General features: G+C 38.6%; 2 protein-coding genes across 3 annotated transcripts in view; one reads left to right on the forward strand and one right to left on the reverse strand.

Moving 5' to 3' along the window:
- LOC5573590 (neurobeachin-like protein 1) overlaps window positions 1-22,092 on the forward strand; it is a 232,880-nt gene that overhangs the window by 103,249 nt on the left and 107,539 nt on the right. For both annotated transcript variants that reach the window (XM_021848942.1, XM_021848943.1), the window contains 2 exons: window positions 14,645-14,794; window positions 15,010-15,167. In XM_021848942.1, the coding sequence (XP_021704634.1) occupies window positions 14,645-14,794; window positions 15,010-15,167 (308 nt within the window). The remainder of the gene's footprint in view (window positions 1-14,644; window positions 14,795-15,009; window positions 15,168-22,092) is intronic.
- Window positions 15,931-18,866, reverse strand: LOC5573587 (larval cuticle protein A3A). Its single transcript, XM_001654671.2, has 3 exons — window positions 17,990-18,866; window positions 17,722-17,922; window positions 15,931-17,658 (listed from the first exon to the last, which is right to left on the reverse strand). The coding sequence occupies exons 1-3, from the start codon at window positions 17,999-18,001 to the stop codon at window positions 17,359-17,361; spliced, it is 513 nt and encodes a 170-aa protein (XP_001654721.1). The 5' UTR covers window positions 18,002-18,866; the 3' UTR covers window positions 15,931-17,358.

A 22,092-nucleotide genomic window follows, 5' to 3' on the forward strand; every position in this document is an offset into this window, starting at 1 on the left:
GTCTAACAGCTCTGCTGTAATTGCCATCGAACGGAAGCTCCTTGCAAGCATGGCGCTATCCATACTAAGGTATGGAAGACCAGTGTGGTCAAAAGCGCTTAGAACGGGCAGAAACCTAAAGCGGTTGGAAAGCACGTATAGGATCATGTGTTTTTAGAGTAGCAAGGGCATACCGAATGATTTCTAAAGATGCCGCGTGCATCATAGCCGGGAAGATGTACAATGCTTCAACCAAAGAGGTACCATAGGAGTCCGCGGCACGTGTAAAGAGACAACGCTCAAAGGCTGGAAGCAGGAATGGGATAACTCCACTAAGGGCGAACACTCCAGTTCGTTCGAGTCTCGCCGGGGATTACGACAGGACGAAGGATTTTTGTGCCTGTTGTTCAATATTGCGTTTGAAGGTGTCATGCGGAGAGCCGGGCCTAACAGTCGAGGCACGATTTTCACGAGATCCGAACAATTTGTCTTCTTCGCGGACAACATGGAAATTATAGGTAAAAACATTGAAAAGGTGGCAGATTTATTCACCCGCCTGAAACGTGAACTGCGGTCTAAAAAGATTCACCCACGCACCAAATGCACGATGTACTTATCTTTGATTTTGAGCACCATGACTTTTTCACGCTTAAAAAACAAAATTAAAAAATACAATTGTTTTTTTCTGGGACACCCTACTGGTGGCAGAAGAGTTCGCGGGCGCGCATTTCCTCGCGAGAGAAATGCCATTTCACTGCTTACGAGAGGGAGAGCATGGGCAATAAGCAAAAGATCATGCACTCCTATATGGCCAATTTGAAGGGATAGGAAGTCTGTTTGCAGCGTTGAGCCGAGAGGCAATTGCTCGTGTGCCTCGTCAACCAACTATTGCAAATAGTTCCGATCGTGAAGAGAGTGGGGCTGGAAAATCTGGTTTTTCCTGATGGGCAACTTGGGAGATCGAAATTCTGCGTTTTCCTTGAACGGTCGCTCGCATATACATATGATGCTGCACGTATGTAGAAAGGAGGAAATAATCAAATTAAAGAACTAAGGCTTTACGGTGAACAATCTGCGTCAATCGCTTACATCATAGTGTCATTTAGGTAAGATAAATAAATTGTTATGTTATGTATACCTTGAACTTTTTAATTTAATTAAATGATGATTGAGATAAATTGTACGGAACAATAATTTTCTGATTGAGAGATTAATTTCGACGCAAATGGAAGTAATTGAAAACGCTTTTTTCATTTTGAGATCTACGAAATTGGCTAAGATGATGAAAAGCTAATGTAGAATTAAATAGTAATAACCATAAAGTATAGAAAAGCGTGTGTAGTACGAGCTTCATAAAATTTGTAGTGGCGGAAACAATATATGACAATAATTTTCCTCTGCAACTTGGAATGCATCTATATGTAGTGTTCTCGTATGCATTTTTACAGTAAAAAAACAAACACAAAAATAAATAAATACAAATTGTTTGTGTTGCAAAAATTAAAAATGGATTGACCTATGACAGGTTGTAGTTTTAGTACTGTTGAACTTATTGATATCGCTAAAAACATATGTTAAGGTTTATAAGTACTATTATTAGTAACTTTGTCCACTATAAAAGTGTTTTTCAATCTTATTTTAGTTTCTCTAGAAAAGATAGATATTTTACAAATTATCAACGTGCTTATTATGCTATCTTTTATCTGTACGGAAGTGCTCCAAGATAAGCAAATTATTAACATTAAGCACTCTCCCACCAAACATCACCTCATCACCCACAATTATGAGTCATTTCCATTTGAATTGCATGCGAAACAGAGTGACTAATAATCGTGACAGTGTGAGCAGTGTACTTCATTTTGTTAGGTTTGATGGTCAACCCTATCCTCGTTGCCTCTCTATACAGAGCCACGGATACCTTCACCACTGATCTGTGATCAATTCCAATGAGGTCGATATTGTCCGCAAAATCAGGGAGCATATGCTACCGTGTGATGATTGTGCCGTTTCTCTGGACGCCAGGACTCCTGATAGCTCCCTTTAGTGCATTTTTAAAAATAAAGAGCGTCTTTTTGTTCGACACCTCGTTTACATTCCGAACACTTGATATTGGACAATCCAGCGTTGCACGTATTGGCCTAATTGATTTTGCCGGAAAACCATTTATTTTCACTGAATCGTATGCTGCCTTGAAAATAATAAACATATGATAAGTATGCAAGTTATACTCCCTGAATTTATCTAAGATCATCTTCAAGGGAAGCATCTAGTCCGTTTTCGAGTGGTCCTTAAGTAAACATCGCCAACGAAGCACTTCTCGAGCAGTCTTGGTCTGCTGAACAAGATGCGCAACAGTATGTTGTACACCAGGGTAATCCCTCTATGATTGGCGCACTACAGTCTGTGCCCTTTCTAGTAGATTGGGCGTATAAGGCTACCCAACTAAACGGTAGGCATTTCTTCGTCCTCCCGTAAACAACAAGGCCAGTAAATGTCAAAATCCCAAACAAAATCAAAACATTGCAGAGCCCTTTGGTCGATGGGTCTACAGCTCGACCGTCATCATCAATCGCTATGTTTGCATCTTTACCGTTTTTTTTTCTTTCTTAGCAATGGGGGATAATCTGCTCAACAGACCCCGGACCAAGGTCCAGGAACGTGGGGTTGGGGTCCATTTACTACATGCAAGCAGTAAACAGGACTACATCCCCGATCCACTAAACCATTCCCATTGCCGCCAAACCCTTCGTCTCTCCGGGACCACCAAGAAGGCATTGCTTCGGAGAGGGGCTATTGCACATCGCATCCTCAAGGTTAGCTGCGTAGCCATGCAGCAACGAACATCGATGACACGCTTAGGGGGGTCCATCAAGGTAGCATGCTGGCGCTTTGCCAGCTTCCCAGCTGGTCCTTACCTCCCATTGTCCTCTGAAGGCGGGCAGGGTCAATCAAAACGCCCGCGCCTAGCTGCTTCGCAGGTATCAAGAACTGATACTGCGGGCTCCGCAATTTGACCTACTGAAGGCTATCAGCTAGCTCCAGCTGGGATTGCTGACGAAGGGGCCTCCACCTGTCCCGAACAACCAGAAAGTCGTATCCAACCCAGTAGACCGGCGCCACGACAACAACGCTACCAGGATGTTCTCCCCGCGGCCACTTAATCGCTGTAAGGGTCGATTTCGACCGTAGGACACCGGTATGACCTACGTAGCCGACTGCGAACCCTTGGACCACCTGTTGCTTAGCGTCTGCACTAGCCACTCCTCGAGTCCACACGCAACCTGCTTTGTAGTGCCAAGACGATGTGAGTGATAGCCGATGAAACGGCATTCCAGCCAAGCTCGTCTTCACACATCGTCTGAACCAGATTGTCCGGAATCGTGTCCCCACCGCATGTGGCAAACATGCGGTCACGCATTGTGCGGAAACGCGGGCACACGAACAAAACGTGTTCCGCCGTTTCCTCTAAACCTGCACAAACTGGACATTCGGGAGAACCCACATGACCGAAACGGTGTAGATACTTCTAAAGCAACCATGACCCGGAAGGACCTGCGTCAGGTGGAATGTTAGTTCCCCATTGCGCCTATTGACCCAGATATCTACCCTCGGAATCAACCTGTGGGTCCATACTCCCTTGGTGGAACTGTCCCAAGCACGCTGCCATTTGGTCATAGAGGCCTGTCTGGCAGTCCTGCGTATGCCTCTTGTGTCGCGCCTTTCGAACACCGTTTAACAAATGCTAAAAGTGCTCCTTCCAACTAGCAGCCACCGCCGATTTATCGGTCAGCAAATTCTCCTGTCGATTATTGCACATGGCGGGCACTGGTACGGTATATTGTTGCGCGCTATTGACCGTTGCATAAAATCTCCGCCTATCGTTCCAGATTATGCTATCTTGTGCTTCTGCTACCACAATTTCGTCGTGCAGAATTCGCTTTTCTTTTGCCAACTACTATCATGCGGCTTCTGGCTGCATTCTTTACGTCTGTCATCCTCTGGCACTCTTTATCGTACCAGTCGTTTCACCTTCGTCGTTGACAACAAGTTTTAGTCTTTGATACGACTAAATTTCTCTCGGCAGCCTTTTGCGTGTTTTGAAGATCACTCTCTGAACAGGTAGTCCATTCAAGGGTTGACAAGCTCCATTGTCGGGTTACAAGACTGACGCTATAGTCTAGAACTTCAACTAAAGTTAATTTTTATTGTACTACTTGTTTACCTTCATGTTTACTTTGGCATAAGGGTTTTGTTGAATCATATTTTCATACCCTTGGAAATATGAAAAAAAAAACAAATTAAACAACAAGTGAATTAAAAATGGCAGGAATTGAATGCGTATCTTCAATAAGGTATCTATAAAAATCATAATACATATTTCCGATATTCAAAAGGTAGGTTCAATAAGGTATCTATAAAAATCATAATACATATTTCCGATATTCAAAAGGTAGTGTTTGAAGCTTTTCAAATGTAAACTATCTTGCCATGTAACCACGAATTGAGTATGGAGAATGCTAACATGTTCAACTATATCGATTCCTTTTAAATTTAAGGCTAAATAGCCCGTCATTCGTTTTGGCAACAATGATGACTTTTCAGCTTGCATTTTGAGGTGATAAAACTCAGTCTTGATAGTTTATATTGACTTGAAAAAGAATCACTGTACGCGCTAACATGCATAAAGTATGCTGATACTTTTTCAGATATTTCAGTGCAAAACCAACTGATTTTCTTTGATTCGAAATCGTGAGATGAATTAGCAACAATCATCAATGGTGCGTACAAATTTCAAACCAGTTTTTTCATGCTCGTTTTATTATATTACTGAAAACTTAGTAAATAGTGTATGTTTCTCTTAAACATCAGTAAAGGTAGTGCTTCGTGAAGCCCAAGCAGGACAGTTCGGTTTTGCGTCGTCTGATTGATTTTGCTGACGGATTCGCGCGTATTTTCGTTGCCGGAGATTTTTTTCCCCTGTTTTGGAGCGCCTTGCTGGGTAGTGCTTCGTGAAGCTCAAGCAGGACAGTTCGGTTTTGCGTCGTCCGATTGATTTTGCTGACGGATTCGCGCGTGTTTTCGTCACCGGAGAATTTTTTTTCCCTGTTTTGGAGCGTCTTGCTGGGTAGGTATTTGGGAAGGCCCAAGCAAGACGGTTTGTTTTCGGAACGCCAAGAAGTTTTGCTGTCAGTGTCAGTTTTGTGTTCAGTCGAGAATGGATTTCCAACTTGTGATTTGGTTTCATGCTTATGATAACACATTTTTTCTTGAAAGCGTAACTTTTATGTAATATTTAAACAAACTTTGTATGGTTCGTCACTATAAGTGTCGGCCTTATGCTTTTTTCTTATACAACTACACATATATTTTTCTCTTTTTGACATTATTAAAAATTATCTCTTGAATTGTTCGACATTGTGAATGTTGACTTCTACCATATCGAGACACAATACTCATATGTAATTTTCAAACAAACTATGTATGGTTCGTCACTACAAGTGTCGGCATTATTCCTGTTTCATTTAAGTTAAAATATATACATGCAATTTTCAGTTTTCGTCATTAATAAAAACGTCTTTTGAATTGTTCGACATTATAGATGTTGACGTATTTTTTCAAAAACTCCTCGAGGCAAAAATACAAAACTAGCTTTAAATACATGTCGTATATTTCCCCCTTGTCCATGGATCGCATCACCGACCAGAGGTGACTCCCAGATCTTTTCCTCCCTCACTAATAAACACCCTTCCCGTGGTGATTGTGGAGATGCAGAGGTATTCTCGGTCTCTAGAAGCAACAATCATTACACCCTAACATTCCTTCCCCATCCCAACTGACTGTAAGGACTTGGCCGGCGCCGTTATTGATCAATAATATTAGATCTGCTAAAATTGCACTTCGAGAGTAAGCGGAAACTCCCATCCCTTATTCATTTGGATCGAAGTGCAATTCTTACCAGTTCCGATCAATCACGGAGTAGCAACCATTGACATGTACAGTCAGTCTATGCTATGCTATGCTATGTTTCTCTTAAACATCAGTAAAACCAGTGTTTAACACAATTTTGGAAACCAAGCAACAGCGATAAACGTGCAGCTATTCAGCAAGACCAAGCTGAAGGTCATGAGTTCAGATCTCTCCAGTCGTGGATCTTTTCGTAATGGAAATTTTCTCGACTTCCCAAAGCATGAAGTATCTTCGTACCTGCCACACGTTACATACATGCACAAAATGGTGAAGGGTAAAGAAAGCTACACCTAATAACTGTGGAAATTCTCATAAGAACATTTAGCTGAGTTCTGTCCCAGTAGGAACGTAACGCCAGGAAGAAGAAGAAGCTCACAAATTATGAACAAAATAATAAAATTTACGGGAGTGGTATCGAGTTTAGCAACCATAAATTTACAAGAGAAGAGATGCATATATGATTTGTTCTTCTTCTTCTTTTCTGGCGTTACGTCCCCACTGGGACAGAGCCTGCTTCTCAGCTTAGTGTTCTTATGAGCACTTCCACAGTTATTAACTGAGAGCTTACTATGCCAATGACCATTTTTGCATGCGTATATCGTGTAGCAGGTACGAAGATACTTTATGCCCTGGGAAGTCGAGAAAATTTCCAACCCGAAAAGATCCTCGACCGGTGGTATTCGAACCCACGACCCTCAGCTTGGTCTTGCTGAATAGCTGCGCGTTTACCGCTACGGCTATTTGGGCTATATGATTTGTTCTAAGGATCAATTTGTGGCGGAATTGAAAAAAAATCTTTGGAATTCAAAGCAGGAAAAAACTAGAGCATATTATGAAACCACTTTACGAAGCTTTCGTATATGGAAGGACATTTCTAGCTATACTGACATACTAACATACGTACGGATGTAATTAGTCATCGTCAACCAGTTCCACAACAAGTGCCAATGTCCGATCAGGAAGAAACACATTGCAAAGGAAACCCAACCTCGGAAACGTTAATTAGCTTTCTGCAATCGACCTGCCTATCGATCGATCAAGTCATCTCTCGATCACTACGACGCGACGTGCTTACAATGGACATGGCAGAAAACTCGTCAAACTTAAATTACTAAAGCTACATGAATTCCTTCTTCAGTTGCACCTCAGTGATCTTACAACGAATTTCCTCACTATGATAGAAAAAAAAGCTGAACAAACATACTGAACTTGATCCTGTCCTGCGCAAATCGAACGGGTCAGTGTAATGAACCAACAACTTTCCAGTTTAGATGAAAGTGGTGAGGTCGGAAAATGCATCACGTGTTCACTTTGCCATAGGGTAGGTGTACCAGTATTCGTCACCCTACGAAAAAAATGTTTATCATTAACCAATCAAAAGACTTTTGAATATTGTCAACTACACAAAAGCTAACTACAATAAGAAAAATGTAATTACAATAGAAAAAATATGAGAACTTTGATTTTGTATAAAAAATGGTTATGGCAAATACTGGATCTTCTGCACCAGAACTCGTCACGTTCTCATTTGTTTTTAATTTTAAAGTTTAAATGTTGGCAAATTATTTTAAAATGGTTAAATGGATATCAAACAAATTATGCGTATTTTTGCCGTAAAAATGTATATAATCCGGGGTGATGAATACTGGTACTATGGTGAATATTGGTTCTGCTACCCTACAGGTAATTGAGATACGCTGTTCCAGTACACAGATCTGGTCGCCAGCAACAGGGTGCGTTTTTATCCAGCTGATTTCTACTAGTTCACTTCTCCATTCCTAAATCATTTCCTGCGGTTCACATTTGGTTCAATTTAAAATTAATAAGAAAATGAAAACATGCGTACTACATAACGTCAAGTGCATGTTTGATTCCAGCAATGAGAAAATCCCATATTCAATACCTGTGTTAAACAACATTACTGTTTTGTAATGTAATTTCAACGATGCTACTGTTACGCAGTGCACAGCAGTAAATTACAGTCCATATCTGAATCAAGATAGTTCAAACAATTTAGGTATGCAACAGTGTACCATTATTTAATTACTAACGCGAGCTACCTCCGTGCATTACAACAGTTTACAGCTGGTAGATTATAGCATTCGTGCTTTATCAGAGCAGCGCTACTTCAAACGCCTAATGGACAATGAAGATACGACCATTATGATGGGTTTAACTGCCTTTCCGCAGGAGTGCAGCATAATTATCATTAGAGTCGATCGTTATGTCGTTCGCACCTTGCGCGTCATGATTGTGGGCACATTTTTTTTACGCTTATCTGTTGAATCTAGTGACGATCAGAAACAAAACATAATGATTTTTCATCGGTATTGCGCAATAAAATTGTTTTATGTAGCACGAGCATCAACTGTTGCTTGTAGATTTGCTTATTCTGATTGAGTATTATGCAGATTAATATAAGCTTAAGTTTGTAATTTAGAAGGTGTTGTTTGGCACTCTCATACTACGAATATTTAAAAGTACCGTAATCCGGGGGCAAATTGATCACTTTTTCACAACTTTTGGTTGTATTACCCTTGGGAATTCAAATATTGTCAAATAAATTTCGACAAAATCAGTACTCCATTGATCTTTATCAGTTTATGTAATCGACTTTTCATGGAATAATATTTCACATATCATAAAAATAGTTTTAATATAAAAAAATTAAAATGACACACTGGGACGAAATTGATCACCATATAACAAAGCAGGTTTAAGAATGAAAAATGTCCGTATCTACAAAATTTAGGTCTCCTGAATCTAAAAATGATGTCAAAATTCTTGCAACACAAGTTTTTGATCATTTTATTGCAAAATTAAACTTTGAAAATCTGCCAAATACGCCTAAATGTAGGCAATTTCCCGTTCAAATGAGCTCATTTTTTTAGAATAAACGGTTTTATGAGCAAAAAACTATAATTGCTATGCTGTATGATATCAAAAATGAGTTCAGTAGTTCATACTTAAGCTTACGCAACATTTTAAATACTCAAAGTTGACATGTACGCATAGCACCAGTAGATTGTTTAGCACCGACATTTCCAACGGTATTGCTTACACCATCAAAAAGTGTAAATATTTCTATGCAAAACTGAGCCTAATAAAAATGAAATAGTGCAACATCATCATTAGACATCCATAAACTAGAAAACATTGAATATCTGTGGTGCCAACGAAGCTTTCAGCATCCTTCGAAGGAAATGTTTTTTGGTACCGACCTGATCAAACTCGCCCCACTGATCAATTTGCCCCCGGATTACGGTATACTGAAAATATACTGATCAGTTATGCCTCACTTATTGCGAGAACTCTCTTGATGACAAGAAGGTCAATACATCCACCAGATGACATTATTCGATACATGCTGCGGAAGATGGGATATTTTAGGGATGAGTACGTAGCGAAAAATGGCATGATTTCTAACAAGAATACGTTGTTACAACAAACAAGCCTCACATGGCTCCACTTTTTTTTCTTCGCGACTAACAGAAGAATCAAAAAGCATATCAAATAAATCTTTCTGTTTAATTCCTCAGCGTTACCATACTTTTAAATAGAGTTTTACAAATTTCCCGGGAAACGGAAAAAAATAATTTCCCGGGAAATCCTAAAAAAAAGTGAAAATAAAGCAAATTTGATGAATTTTTAGAAATGCGTATTTTATACATACTATATTCTGCACCCGTAAATTACTGAAAAAGGTAAGAACCATACAATTACCCTTTTTTCTACGTATTTTTTATGTTTTCCCAAAAAATCTATTGGCTTTATTTTGAACAATAGACTTTAAAAAAGTTCATAAAACAAATCAAAATTTCATGCAAGAATATTCATAGTAAGGCTCATTCTGAACTAAACATATAACGTTAAATCATATTTGCCAATATTCAACACATTTTATCAAGCACTACAGTGAGTTTGTAGCTGTTACATTGAACAGAATTTATAAACTACTCAAACTTATAGAACAGATTATAAAAAGATTTTCGACCTCAATTTTAATCATTAACTAGATTCGACTCTGTCTAGTATACGGAGCACGACACTGAAGACGGGCTATGTCCCAGTTGAGACGTGTAACGCCAGAAAAAAACAAAATCATCAAAACATCATAAACAGTGCTGAAAAGTAGCAGTTTTCAGCACTATATTTTGTTTGTCAGGAAAAAGATGCCGTTATGTTCTTGATGAAAGTATGCCAATATGCAACGTAATAGTAAGATATCACCCTCTCAGATTTCAATGAAACTTTCTGGATGTGTAGACCTTGACCAGTGTTTGGATTTTGATCCGAGTAAGCCGATCGAACCATATTCGGAGAGTGTAATAGTTCGCAATCCATAACAATTCGTGGCACATCGCATTCGGAGAGCCCTATGAATGTAAACATCCACTCTCTCGTTTGGTACGTGACACTAGAGCGTTCAAGACCAGCAACTCTCACAGTAACAGTATCGAGCCATTCGGGTGATTTATGCTTTGCATAAAATTGGTAATAACTTTCATATTTTCTGGTAATGCAGCTTTTAACAACCTAATTATAATCTATTGGACCACCCCTTTGGTTGCAAACATAGCACAGAGAATAAAAAAATATTCGCCTCTGTTTCTTGATCAGAACGAGAGTGGGTCAGCGAGTGTTACAAGTGTTGACACACTTGTCAAACAGTGGGTGTTGTGTGTCTGTCTTGTTTTCATTCATGGCTCGTTATCTTCCATGAGCGATAAAATGTCATGCGTGTTGTATGAATGCAGGCGGATAAATGGGATGAAATTATGACTCGTGTGTCAATGATCGTTAAATTTTCCAAAGCCTGACCTTGACTAAAAAAGTCACTTTGCATAGGGTTTCGATCTACTTCGTCGTAAGCGCTATTGTTCGTCATACCAAACTTAAAATGTTATACTTCTGCGGGTATTCAAACTAACCTGCAATATAGATTAATGTCCCATGTGTAATTTTGTGAAAGCTATTATGGTTCGTCCACTTGTACACCAACAATGCAATAAAACTACTGTATTTCGATAGATAACTTCAGTCCAGTTATCCACTTTGCACTTATTCACCGAAATCGCATGGACGAAAACGTATCGAGCGAAATCTGATTATCGATTGATTGAGCTACGCCACATTACGATTTCTTTATGACTTTCTGTTTCTGTTCGGGATGAACCACTGCGACCAGTTTTCTTTGATCTTTTGTGGTATACCGGTGTCGTTTGTTTAGTGCATGTCGTTCTACTCCATTAGAGAAAAGTGGGGCAAAAGTTCGAGTGGGGTAAAAGTTTTTTTTTAAGATTTCTAGCTCAATTCAAAACAAATCCTATAAATGTCATGGTGGTTCGAATGCTATTTAAGTAAGAGACTTTCAATCCAAATATCATAAAAATCGATTGAGATTTGGAAAAGTTATGGCTATTTGTTGTTTTTCAACGTGAATATTGTAATTGTTGGTCAAACTTTCGTTGCATGGAACCAATTGAAGATAATATCTTTTTCAATATTTTATGTAAGGGCGTTTCTAGGCCTATCATAAGGTTGCTTTGAGGTGTATTAGTTTTTGCATAAATGCTTGAAAACAATTTTTGGCCCATAGTGGGGCAAAAGTTCGACCCATGTATAAAATCACGGAAAAATTTGCAAATTGCCTAAAATCCACATATTATCTTCACATTTAGCTAAATTTGTCTGATCGTGTGAAAACTGTCACCAAAATTTTACATTTTCACTTTGTTTTGCGAAAAACTGCTATTTTTGAGTATATTACAATCAACCCGGTTTTGGGCAATTTTTTGATGAAAATTTAGTGTGTATTTTTCGTCAAACTTAAGTTTACGGCAGGTGTAAAGTATGCCTGTCATAAAATGATCGGTATTTTGTGTTTTAGCCAGTGAAGTTTTGCCCCACACTAGATTCGAACTCTTGCCCCACCGGTGGGGCAAAAGTTCGAATAAGACAATCAATTTTAACACTGTTATAACTAAAAATGGATAAATATTTTGACATAAGTTTGTTCAGCAAAATTATAGCCAATATGTTAAAGGTTCATTGTATGGTATTTATTTTGTTTTAACTGCTATTGTTTTCCTGGAAACTTTGATTATACCACTAAGGTCGAACTTTTGCCCCACCTTACTCTACTGTTGAGAAATAATGAAATAGTCGTTTTTTATACAAATTCTTCACCATTTTGCATAGAGCCTCTTTAGAAATAGATACCGCTATTTATACCTTTTAAAGAAAACAGTTAGTCACCATTAAACTCTCAAAAGCGCGCCCCTTAATCAGGTTCGGCCACTAAGCTGATTGAATGATACTGATTTTGACCATGCATCGGTACTCTAGCGTATCAAATTATTGCTTCTACTTATAAGGTTCAAAGTCGTTTTTTGAAACTGTGAACATGTTTCATCCCATGAGACATTTAGATTCCTTGAAACAAAAAGCTTACATCTTTATTACTTACTTCACTTGGCATGAAAAACCTTCGTACTTCTTCACTGAGCTGCCCATAATTGCATATTTGTCACATTCGACATTTTTGACAATTTCGAGTTAATACCGTGGAGAGTCATAAAATGATATATACTTTCGATGAACTTACTAAAATCTGTGATTTTGTTCTAGAAATTTGGATAAAAAAATACCAAGTTGTTTTGTCACATTGCAAATTGTAACCGCATAACAGTCACATTGAGATTACACATGAGCCTCGTAATGTAGTAGCAAAAAAATTTCTATCGGAAATATTTTCTGACTATTCACCCAATATGCGATATTAGCTGTACAAATTTTCAGTCTCAAATAAGCACTTTTGAGTTCCTGGTAATTTTTAGAAATTTTAGTTTCTTCCCATACTGCCATAAAATGCACACTTGGTGTTCCATTTACTCAATGCCTACTTTTGTCGAATGTTACAAATATGCAGTTATGGGCAATGAAGGATTTCCTTCCAATCACACGCCGTGAAATGTCTGTATTTCTCTAAATTTCCTCAAGGACCGCATATAATTGAGAACGTAAACAAAGTTCAATTCGTCGTACTGAGAAAAAAAAAACTTGTGCGCGATGTTCGGCGTATACTCAGAAAATAAAAAGTCTCTAAATTTCTAAAATTCACGCAATAATGACAATTTTCTGTCTACCTCTTTTTCATTCTGCTGTGAATTTTTACACTGTCATTTTGACTGTGTTGAAGCTTAGCGATTTAACCTAGGCGAATTGACAAAAATCATAAAAAAAATCCCGTGGGAATGAATGTGAGACAGATAGAAATTAGTGATCCTTTATAGAGAGATAAGCGGAAATAAAATGGAATGATTTGGCAGCATACCAGCAGTGCTGATTTTGCTCGGCTTCGAGAATAATATTGCAACACGGACATGACTTCCTCATTGCTAAAAAGTGTGTTTTGTTTCGTTTGTTTTATTTTGAGCTACATTTCCAAACTAATAAGCAGCAGAAAAAATCAACAACTAAAAATCGCATTCACAAAAATTTAGAAAAGGAAAATTGAATTTTTTGCTTCATGCAAAACAACTTTTACCGAAATAATTTCAAGCGGTTTACATTACACCTTAAGAAAAGTTCAAAACAAACATAACGCATGTCCGTTTGGCTCACGCTTTGACAGTTCTCACTGCTCGATTGGCTCACACTTTGACAGAAATGTCAGCTTCCGCGAATGTCTCTTATAAAGGATCACTAATAGAAATTAGTCATAAATTACTGACATTTTGTTATTCTGTCACTACCCGTTTTTCTGAGTGTAGAAAACGGTTTTTTCACTTGACGAAATTAGAATTCAATTTCTTTTATCATTTCCTGACGTGTACTGGAGGAAGTGCGAAGCTGTTAGGCTTTCTTCTGTCACAGAAGTTCTGTGTTATCAGTTGGACATCGTCCTGTAGATGGGCAACATCGAGTCCGAGACCGGTCAACGAATAAGCTTTATGTTTAAATCCTTTTTATATTTGTAAGAACAATAAGTGTTGCGTACAGTCTTGTGAGTGTACTATAGTTGTTATGTTAGTACAAAATCCTCAAATGAGTGCGGCAACAGTAAATAATAATTTCATTGATTATTTTTCAAATAAACGATCAAGATTTATCAAATTCTTATTGCACAATGCGAAAGCCGTCCTGGGAAAGAATTATTTGACATCAGTTTGTATTAGCTTCATTCGCTGCAATACTGGAAATTGCTGGTTCTTACTGATCAAAGCGTAATTTTTTTTATGACAACATTTGTTAAGTAAATTGTTCAACTGCTAAAAACTATCAGCGGTTGAAAAATTAAAGCAATCCCTTCTCGTGTTTTTTTTTTGTAAACAACATGATGTTGCATAACATTGTTTCATAAGAACTGAAGAAACACATAATTAAGCAGATAATCTACTACCGACAAGTGATCATCACTAAAGCCTATCGCTTGATCAAGTGATCCTCTTTAGGACCCTTTCTCGCATGAATGCATCTCCCAGTGAGTAATGCATTCGCTCGTCTCTGATGGTAAGATCATTTTATTTCCACCGTTCGTGATATGTTGAAAGGTTACGACCAGCAACTATTCGTTATGCTTTGAATCATATTGCCATTTCCGCATTGAAGCCAACCCAGTCATTCTTTTCAATAAAACGCCCTGCAAAGGCATACCTTCCAACTAAACCGCCCATTTTTTCTTCTCCTATTGCAGATCAAGCCACTGTATAGCACCTATCAGAAAGACTTATCTAACTCGCTGTGGGAGCCGCTGAACACTTTTTGGGCCGAGTGCTACGAGTCGTGTAAATTTTCGTCTCAGCGTCGTGCCAAGCTGCAGATGGAAAGCCGTCGGAAGTTCCAGGTAAGTGATCCAACTGCACATCAATAACAACCAACAGCAACCAGTATTCGCATGGTGGTCCTATGTTGAAGCTTACTTGCAAACATTGGCCTGTTGAGCGAATGCTGACAAACTGTTGTACCTGTGTCGCTACACATGTCGGAGGATGGCGATGATTGATTCCTACCAAGTTTGTATTAACATCAATTTATTGCATGTGCATCTCATTACCGTAGGAGAAAATATTGATTCCATGCCGAATACGGCAGTCGGAGGAACTTGCACGAATCACAGTGCAGCAGACGCAGCGGAAGGCGAAAGATGCACACATTGACCGTAGGTGGCAGATGTTGAAGCGCTTCTTATATGGACCAAAGGGCGCGTGGGCCAAACTGTGAGTACCTTAATTTTGAATTACATTTTTTTCCGAATGGGGCAATGTCATCTGCAATGGCAATCAGAAGCCACGTACATACATCAAATCTGGTGGAACTGTTTTCATTGAGTTCAATGATTTCAATGATTCAACACGATGGTCGTTACAAAAAGGGGCAGGCCCCCCTGTTAGATTGTACAAAAATAAATAGTTTGTCACGAGTTGTTAGTATTTTGTATGAAGATATTTTCAGGATTCATATTTACATGCGTCATGGTAGACTGTTTGAATTATTCTTGGAGTTCATCTTCAAATCAGACTCCTTCCCAATATCTTCCTATAAATCATTCAGAAATTTCGGTGCTGCCTTGGTTGATGAATAAAATTTCGTTACGGATATTGATCTATAAAATTATTTTTCAAGATATTTAAAAAAATCAAACCAGAGACAAATAGAGACATAGCACTCTGGCTCACAACGGGTACCTCTTCTAGTACTACATTTCGTCCCCGGTACCCAAGTTTGACATTTGGTCCTAACACCTAATTTTATATCAGCTTTGCGATGTTACTGCTCATGATAACAGAAGGGTAGTTTCCATGATGTCATTTCCCTGTGAAAATTCAACCTTACGGTCGTAGCGCGATTGACCATCACCAGAAGCACCGCGCTAATGTTGTGTGCAAAAAGCGAGATTTCAAACTCCCTGCCGAAGTGAAAAAGGATTCGACCATCCAATGTGATTTACCCAGTTAGAAAAATCCAATGAAACTACAATAATGAATCTTACATTGCTTTGGTATATTTCTTATATATAGATAAACAGTATTACAATGAAAATTACAAAACGGATCCTTCAAGCATGATGCATCAAAATGCTGAGAACATATTTGGTAATGCTCTTGCTCTCCTTTAACCACCGTGCCGTGTTTACGGCAGAATTCTTTCCAAACGGTTAATCTAAAAATAAACGGAAGATAAACTAATGTATAAAGAAGCTTATAAATGCGTTAACTAACTTGTCGTTGTCTTCGAGAAAACGGTGTAGGGAAACCACTGGCGAATCAACAATTGTTTATATATTATCACATGGTAACGCGGATTTGAATTTCGCGGGTAACGAGATGAACTAGATTTCAGCTTTGCAAGGTAGATACAAATGTAGGTGTTGTGTTTGCTATTCTAGTACTTCATGATCCCAAAAATAAAGTCATTTTATGTGGAAGTCCTACGTCTTTATTTCGTCTTTGATCAAACCGCATATCAAAAACTCACATGAACGCAATTCCATAAATCGGTTTACTACCAAAAATGTTATAGCCGTTCAAAGTGCTCTGACCCCAAAAAAACAAACAAAGAAGTTTTGAACATGCTTGTTTTTTTCTCTACAATAGTTGTTGTTTCTTTTGTATGGTAAGATACATTACTTTTTCAAATCATTAAAAAGTAACTTTCTAGTAACGAAAATATTACAAAGTTTGTTTCGAATTTCTTATGACCTAAATAGTGTATTCTGTAGTAAATTAAGTACAAAAAAACGGGATACAAGCTGGGAAACTTGCTTACAAGCTGACTGAAATCGATAAATAATGCATTTTTAACAATCATTATCATGAAAACCAGACGTGTAGAACATGTTTGAAAATAGCCATAGGTTCGACAAACTCAAATTTAGTAAATAGCGGTATTTTGGTGCTTGATACAAAAACTTGTTCAGCAGTGAACCCTAATGGAGAACCTATCATGCACAGATATATGGCAGACACAACAAAACTATAACGGTACGCTACTTTGGCGCATTCAACAGAAAAATTCGGATGGTTTTAAAATTCATATAGATTTCGTACATTCCTTTTCATTCTTTATTGTTCACGATTGATTGAGCTATTAACACTAGAATAACACTTAAGTCACACACACAGTCAAACTGTTCAGCAATCGGTGTGTTCTTAACAACGCTGTTCGTCGTTGATGGATGATGTTTCATTTTTGTGTATGGTACGTTTACATTCTTTGAGCGATTATGTTACTATTTACATGATGAATGATTCTAATTGTTTGTGTACAATGTGTACATTTTTTCCCCTAAACTGTCCTGGTTCGATGGCGGTGGTTCGTCAACACAATTCACGTGGAAATGCTTTGTGATTTTCACTAGAGTTTAGTCTATGCAATCACAATTCACTTGTGGTGGTGTGGTTCAACTGTTTAACCAAGGATGGCTTTGCCGTAGGCTGGGTATCCAACGTGGGCAGCTGGGTAAGCCAAAGGAGCGGCAACCTTGGCAACGGCTGGGTAGGCTAGAGGAGCGGCGTACTTGGCAATTGGGGCAACAGCCTTGACGGCAAGTGGTTCACGGTGGACGACGGCGTTGAATCCGTTGACTGGATCGGCAGTGTATTCAACGACGCGACGGGTGCCATCGGGTTCAACCAGGGAGTAGGATCCAGTGACGACATCTCCGGAGCGAGATTCCTGCTGTTCCTTGTTGTCTCCGGTCAGGGCGTCCTGGAATGTGAATTAACAATTCTGTATGCTGCTCATTGATTATAGACATTCGATTATCCTTACGGCAATGTGGTAGCTGTAGCTGTACTGTGGGTTTGGATCATAATCATCGACGGCCTTGGCGATCACTGGGGCGGCTACCTTGGCAACGGCTGGGTAGGCCAGGGGAGCGGCAACCTTGGCAACACCGAGGGCTGGGTAGGCAGCTGGATATCCGATGGCAACGGCGTTAGCTACGGCCACGACGGCGGCGAGGACTGCAAACTATAAAAGAACCAGTTTGTTTAAAGTTATTCCCATGGGATTAATTTGTTTCGATATAATTCCTTACTTTGAATGCCATTTTGGTAGATATGTGAACTGTTTGACAACCGTATGTTGATTATATTTTGCTGAACAATGTCCACTCCTTTTTATAGTCGTTATCAGCTTAAAATTCGCTCACTCGGTTCGAATGTCACCGTTGCAGTTAGGCCTCTCAATGGGCAAACAGTTTTTTGTATCTTTTCTGGCACAGATCAAAAGTGCGTACCTATATATCAGCTGTTGCACTTGTGTTCTCTATCGCATGCGTCGAGGGTGCAAGTTCAATCTCACGACATGCAGCCCGCGAGAGGTGCATTCTAAAGGCATAAGCAGATTTTACCAACACCAAAATGCATCCAAGATCACATCCAGTTGCACTCAGCTAGTCGAGAGGGCGAATTCGTCCATCAAGTGTATTGGCTTTGGAACAGTTTATGTGCTTTTCCTTTTTTATGCCCACGCGTATTGGCGGCACACCACATAGGTGTGGTGCACCACGTTGTAGAACGTTCATGATGAATAAAAAAATCTGCAATATTAAGATTATCTTTTGCCCTCCAAGGGAAACACGGTGAGCACGCGTAAGTCGACTGATCATACGCCGGTCGAGTGATGCAATTATTGAAATTTTCGGCGCTTTAGTGATAACCGTAGGCAGGTTTGGTTTTTAACTCCTTATAATTATTAACGGTAATACCGTAAGTTTTCATCCGTGCAGCAACCTTAAACACTTATTGGATCCACGTGATTCTGTTGAAATTGAAACATGACATGTTCACTTAATTTATTGCCTATCAAGGCATATCTAACGATTTGACCAAAACGACGTTTTAGACGAAAAATAAATGATTTATCTGAAAATAAGAAAGTACTACAAAAACTGTCTTTAGCAAACTTGTTCATCTCGTCTAAATCTACAAATTTGCTTAGGCTCCACCCCATTACCCCGGACGCCACTACCCCGAATGAGTCATTACTCCGAATACTATGAGATAAAGTGCAGTAGCTTGTTTTGCGGGCTAAAAAATTTGAACACACTGTATTAAAAGATTGGACATTAACCCCTCTACCGGCAGCTTCATATTTTACCGCTAAAAATATTCAAATCGCGATAACTTTTTTGTTTCTCTATATTTTTGCGCCATATTTTTATATAGCTTTCAAAAAACTATTCTAGTTTCAGAATATGTGTCTATATCGTTAATTGATCATGTGGATCCGCAGATATTCCAAAATTCCTTGGGGGACCAACGCGTAGCTATAATCCACGTAAATATCTCAGGCTACAGAATTTGTATCGTATTCCGATATTCACTCCTCGGAATGATACAGTAATGCGAGTTTTTGTACAAAAATGAAGCAATTTGGTGCAGCCGTCTTTGAATAATGAGCATTTATGTTTCTGGTACCACACTGAACAAATAAAGATCTTGAAAACTTTAAAAATCCTCATATCGTAATTTTCAGATATCTCCAAAAATACCTAATCGATTTGTATGATTTTTTCAGAGTAGCTCATTTTTACCTGGTATTGTATAGTACACATTTTATTTTCTTGATAAATTAACCAAATTCAAAATGGCCACCAAAGATATTTTATATGGAGAATGTCGGTCCCCCAAGCAACATCGGAATATCTTCAAAACTAGATCCTCAATGATTGATATCGACACGGATTCTTAAGCCTGGGGAGTTTTTTGAGGTCTTGTGAAAAAATGGTGCAAAAATATCGAGAAACAACAAATTTATCGCGATTTGAATATTTTTATAGCGGTAAAAAATGAAGCTACCGGTAGAGGGGTTAATGTTTGTGTCTCTCATGTAAGCTGGTAATTGATGGTGCGTAAAATTCGTCGGTAAATTTTCATCGTATATTTTCCCTTCCTCCATAGGTCAACAATGTGTTCTTTCGAAAATGCTCAGTGAGAACTTTCACAGTTATTGACTGAGAGCTTTCCTTGTCCATTTACCATTTCTTTCCTCATTGGGCTGTTTACGTTATTATTGGAAAATCTAGTCACAAATATTTTCATATGGAACATCTATTTTTTTTAAAGCAGAATATCCTTAATGCTTTCATTGAAGTTAATCCTGCTATAATTTTAATCAGAAATTTCTTCTACGTTTACCTTTTTTGATAAAACAGTCTCATGAAAAGATCTCTCTAACGGAACTACTCACCACCTGAGAGAGACTCGCGAAGAGGAAAAATTTCAACGTCATATGCAGCCCAGATTCCACTGTCACGAAACGTCAAATGCAGCCCATCGTTTTTATGGCTGAAAAAGTGAGAAGTATTGTATTCAAAATAAACTATTATTAAAAACCTCAATCAGCGGAGCAGTTTTTCCAAAGTTGCTGATAAATCTAGACATAAGAATAGTTATTTATAATGTCTGCTACGTTTCCTGGCATGAACTTTCACTCGTTTATGCTTCGGCGTGATGCAAACGCAATTGTTTTGTGCTGAGATGGTCATGTGAAAGCTTGAACGGCTTGCGCAAGATTGATGTACACACTGAGTGGAATATGAAAAAAAAACTCAGCAATCGCAGAAAAAGAAGACCGACTCCGCGAGTCTCGTCTCAGCTCACCACTATTCTGCCATCACTACTTCTCCATTATCTTGAATCAAACACAGCTATTTTTTGTGGATATCGGATTTCAGCTGAAATATAGCTTTGAGTTAATTTGTCCATGTGGAAATTTTAAGCAGGATTCATATAAAATCCTAGCCGAAATTGCTGTTCAGATATTCATTGACAAGATTACTAAATAAATCTTGAGCAGATTCTGATATTATCGTATGGACAATTTACGCAGAATCCTGCGCATTCTTGCAAAATCATAAGCAGCAATCTAAAAAAAATCCAGTGCAAGCTTTTTTAAAGAATCCTGCGCACAGAATTCTGAGGTTTCTTGTAAAATCTCCATATTTATCCAAGTCAAGGCAAGAGTCTTTGAAATACCTTGGCTTTAGATGACATAAAATTGAGATAGCAATATCACATATTCCTGGACAGGGTTACAAAATAAGTGTTGGGCAAGATTCGGATATAATCTTTTGAACAATTTTCGCAGAGATTCGACGTTTTGTCTTTCGACAGTTTGCCCTAAACTATTCGGAAGGGAACGGACATTTCTTGGAAGAATGATTCCTTCCCTAAAAAAATACATAATTCGACGTTTTAGCCCTCTTGACGTTTTGTCCCTAAATTCTCAGATACTACCAGTGGCAGTGCTTTCAACTAACTAACTAAGTCTCCATATTATTTCCTTGACTTCCCTCAGTTAATAACTGTGGAAGTGCTCATAAGAACACTAAGTAGGATTCTGCCTCAGTGAGCACCGAGTGATCGGAAAAGACAAAATGTCGAATGTTAAACCATTGAGTTAAAATGTCGAAATAAGAGGATTGAAAGGAAACGAAGTTTCTTGGAAGAATGATTCTCTTCCGAAAGAATAAATAACACGACATTTTATTCTTTCGACGATTTATCAGTGGCAGAGCTTTCGACCAACTAGCAGCTTCCATATAGTTTTGAATAGAATCAGGGAATGTCTAAAATCCCAGTTCTGTGCAAAAAAACATGCGTGCGACTCAGAAACTAATCATGCGTTTTCCATTCTTATGGCTGGTACGCTGTTCATAAGTAATGTGCAAAAGGATAGGACAAGAAATGGTCAAGGCATTCCGCTATCGAAATTACTTGAGCTGCACGCTGCTGAGAAGCAGAGCTGATTACATAAGGTAAGGCCTGCCGTACAAATTAAATGGAGCTGTCACTTTTCCGTACGGAAAAATGTGCCGCTTAATTATTCCGCAAGTAAAAGTGACATTTCGCTCATGCTGGATCAGCTGTCAAAATTACTTGGGTGAAAAAGAGAAATTTTACTTGAGCGCTTTACGTTTCCGCATTAGCAAGTAAACTCAAAGCAAGGTGCAGGAGACAATTTGTTTTTGTGCGAGACAAAGCGAAGCTTAATCTCTACTCCTTCCATCTCTTTCGTGTCAGCACAAAAATCCACTCTAGGAAAGTTCCAGAAAGGTTTGCTTTGAAGGCAGACAAGCTTAATAAGTGCTTTGCAAAAACTTTTAGTTGTAGATCCTAACATATTTGGTAAAGT

This window comes from Aedes aegypti, chromosome 3 (assembly GCF_002204515.2).
Source record: "Aedes aegypti strain LVP_AGWG chromosome 3, AaegL5.0 Primary Assembly, whole genome shotgun sequence".
Classification (NCBI taxonomy): Eukaryota; Metazoa; Arthropoda; class Insecta; order Diptera; family Culicidae; genus Aedes; species Aedes aegypti.

What these genes read in the sequence shown, in the direction of transcription:
- LOC5573587 (XM_001654671.2), bottom strand. An exon ending in GCTACAGCTACCACATTGCC is followed by an intron (nt 17,659 to 17,721) that starts GTAAGGATAATC and finishes TTCACATTCCAG; the next exon opens with GACGCCCTGACCGGAGACAA.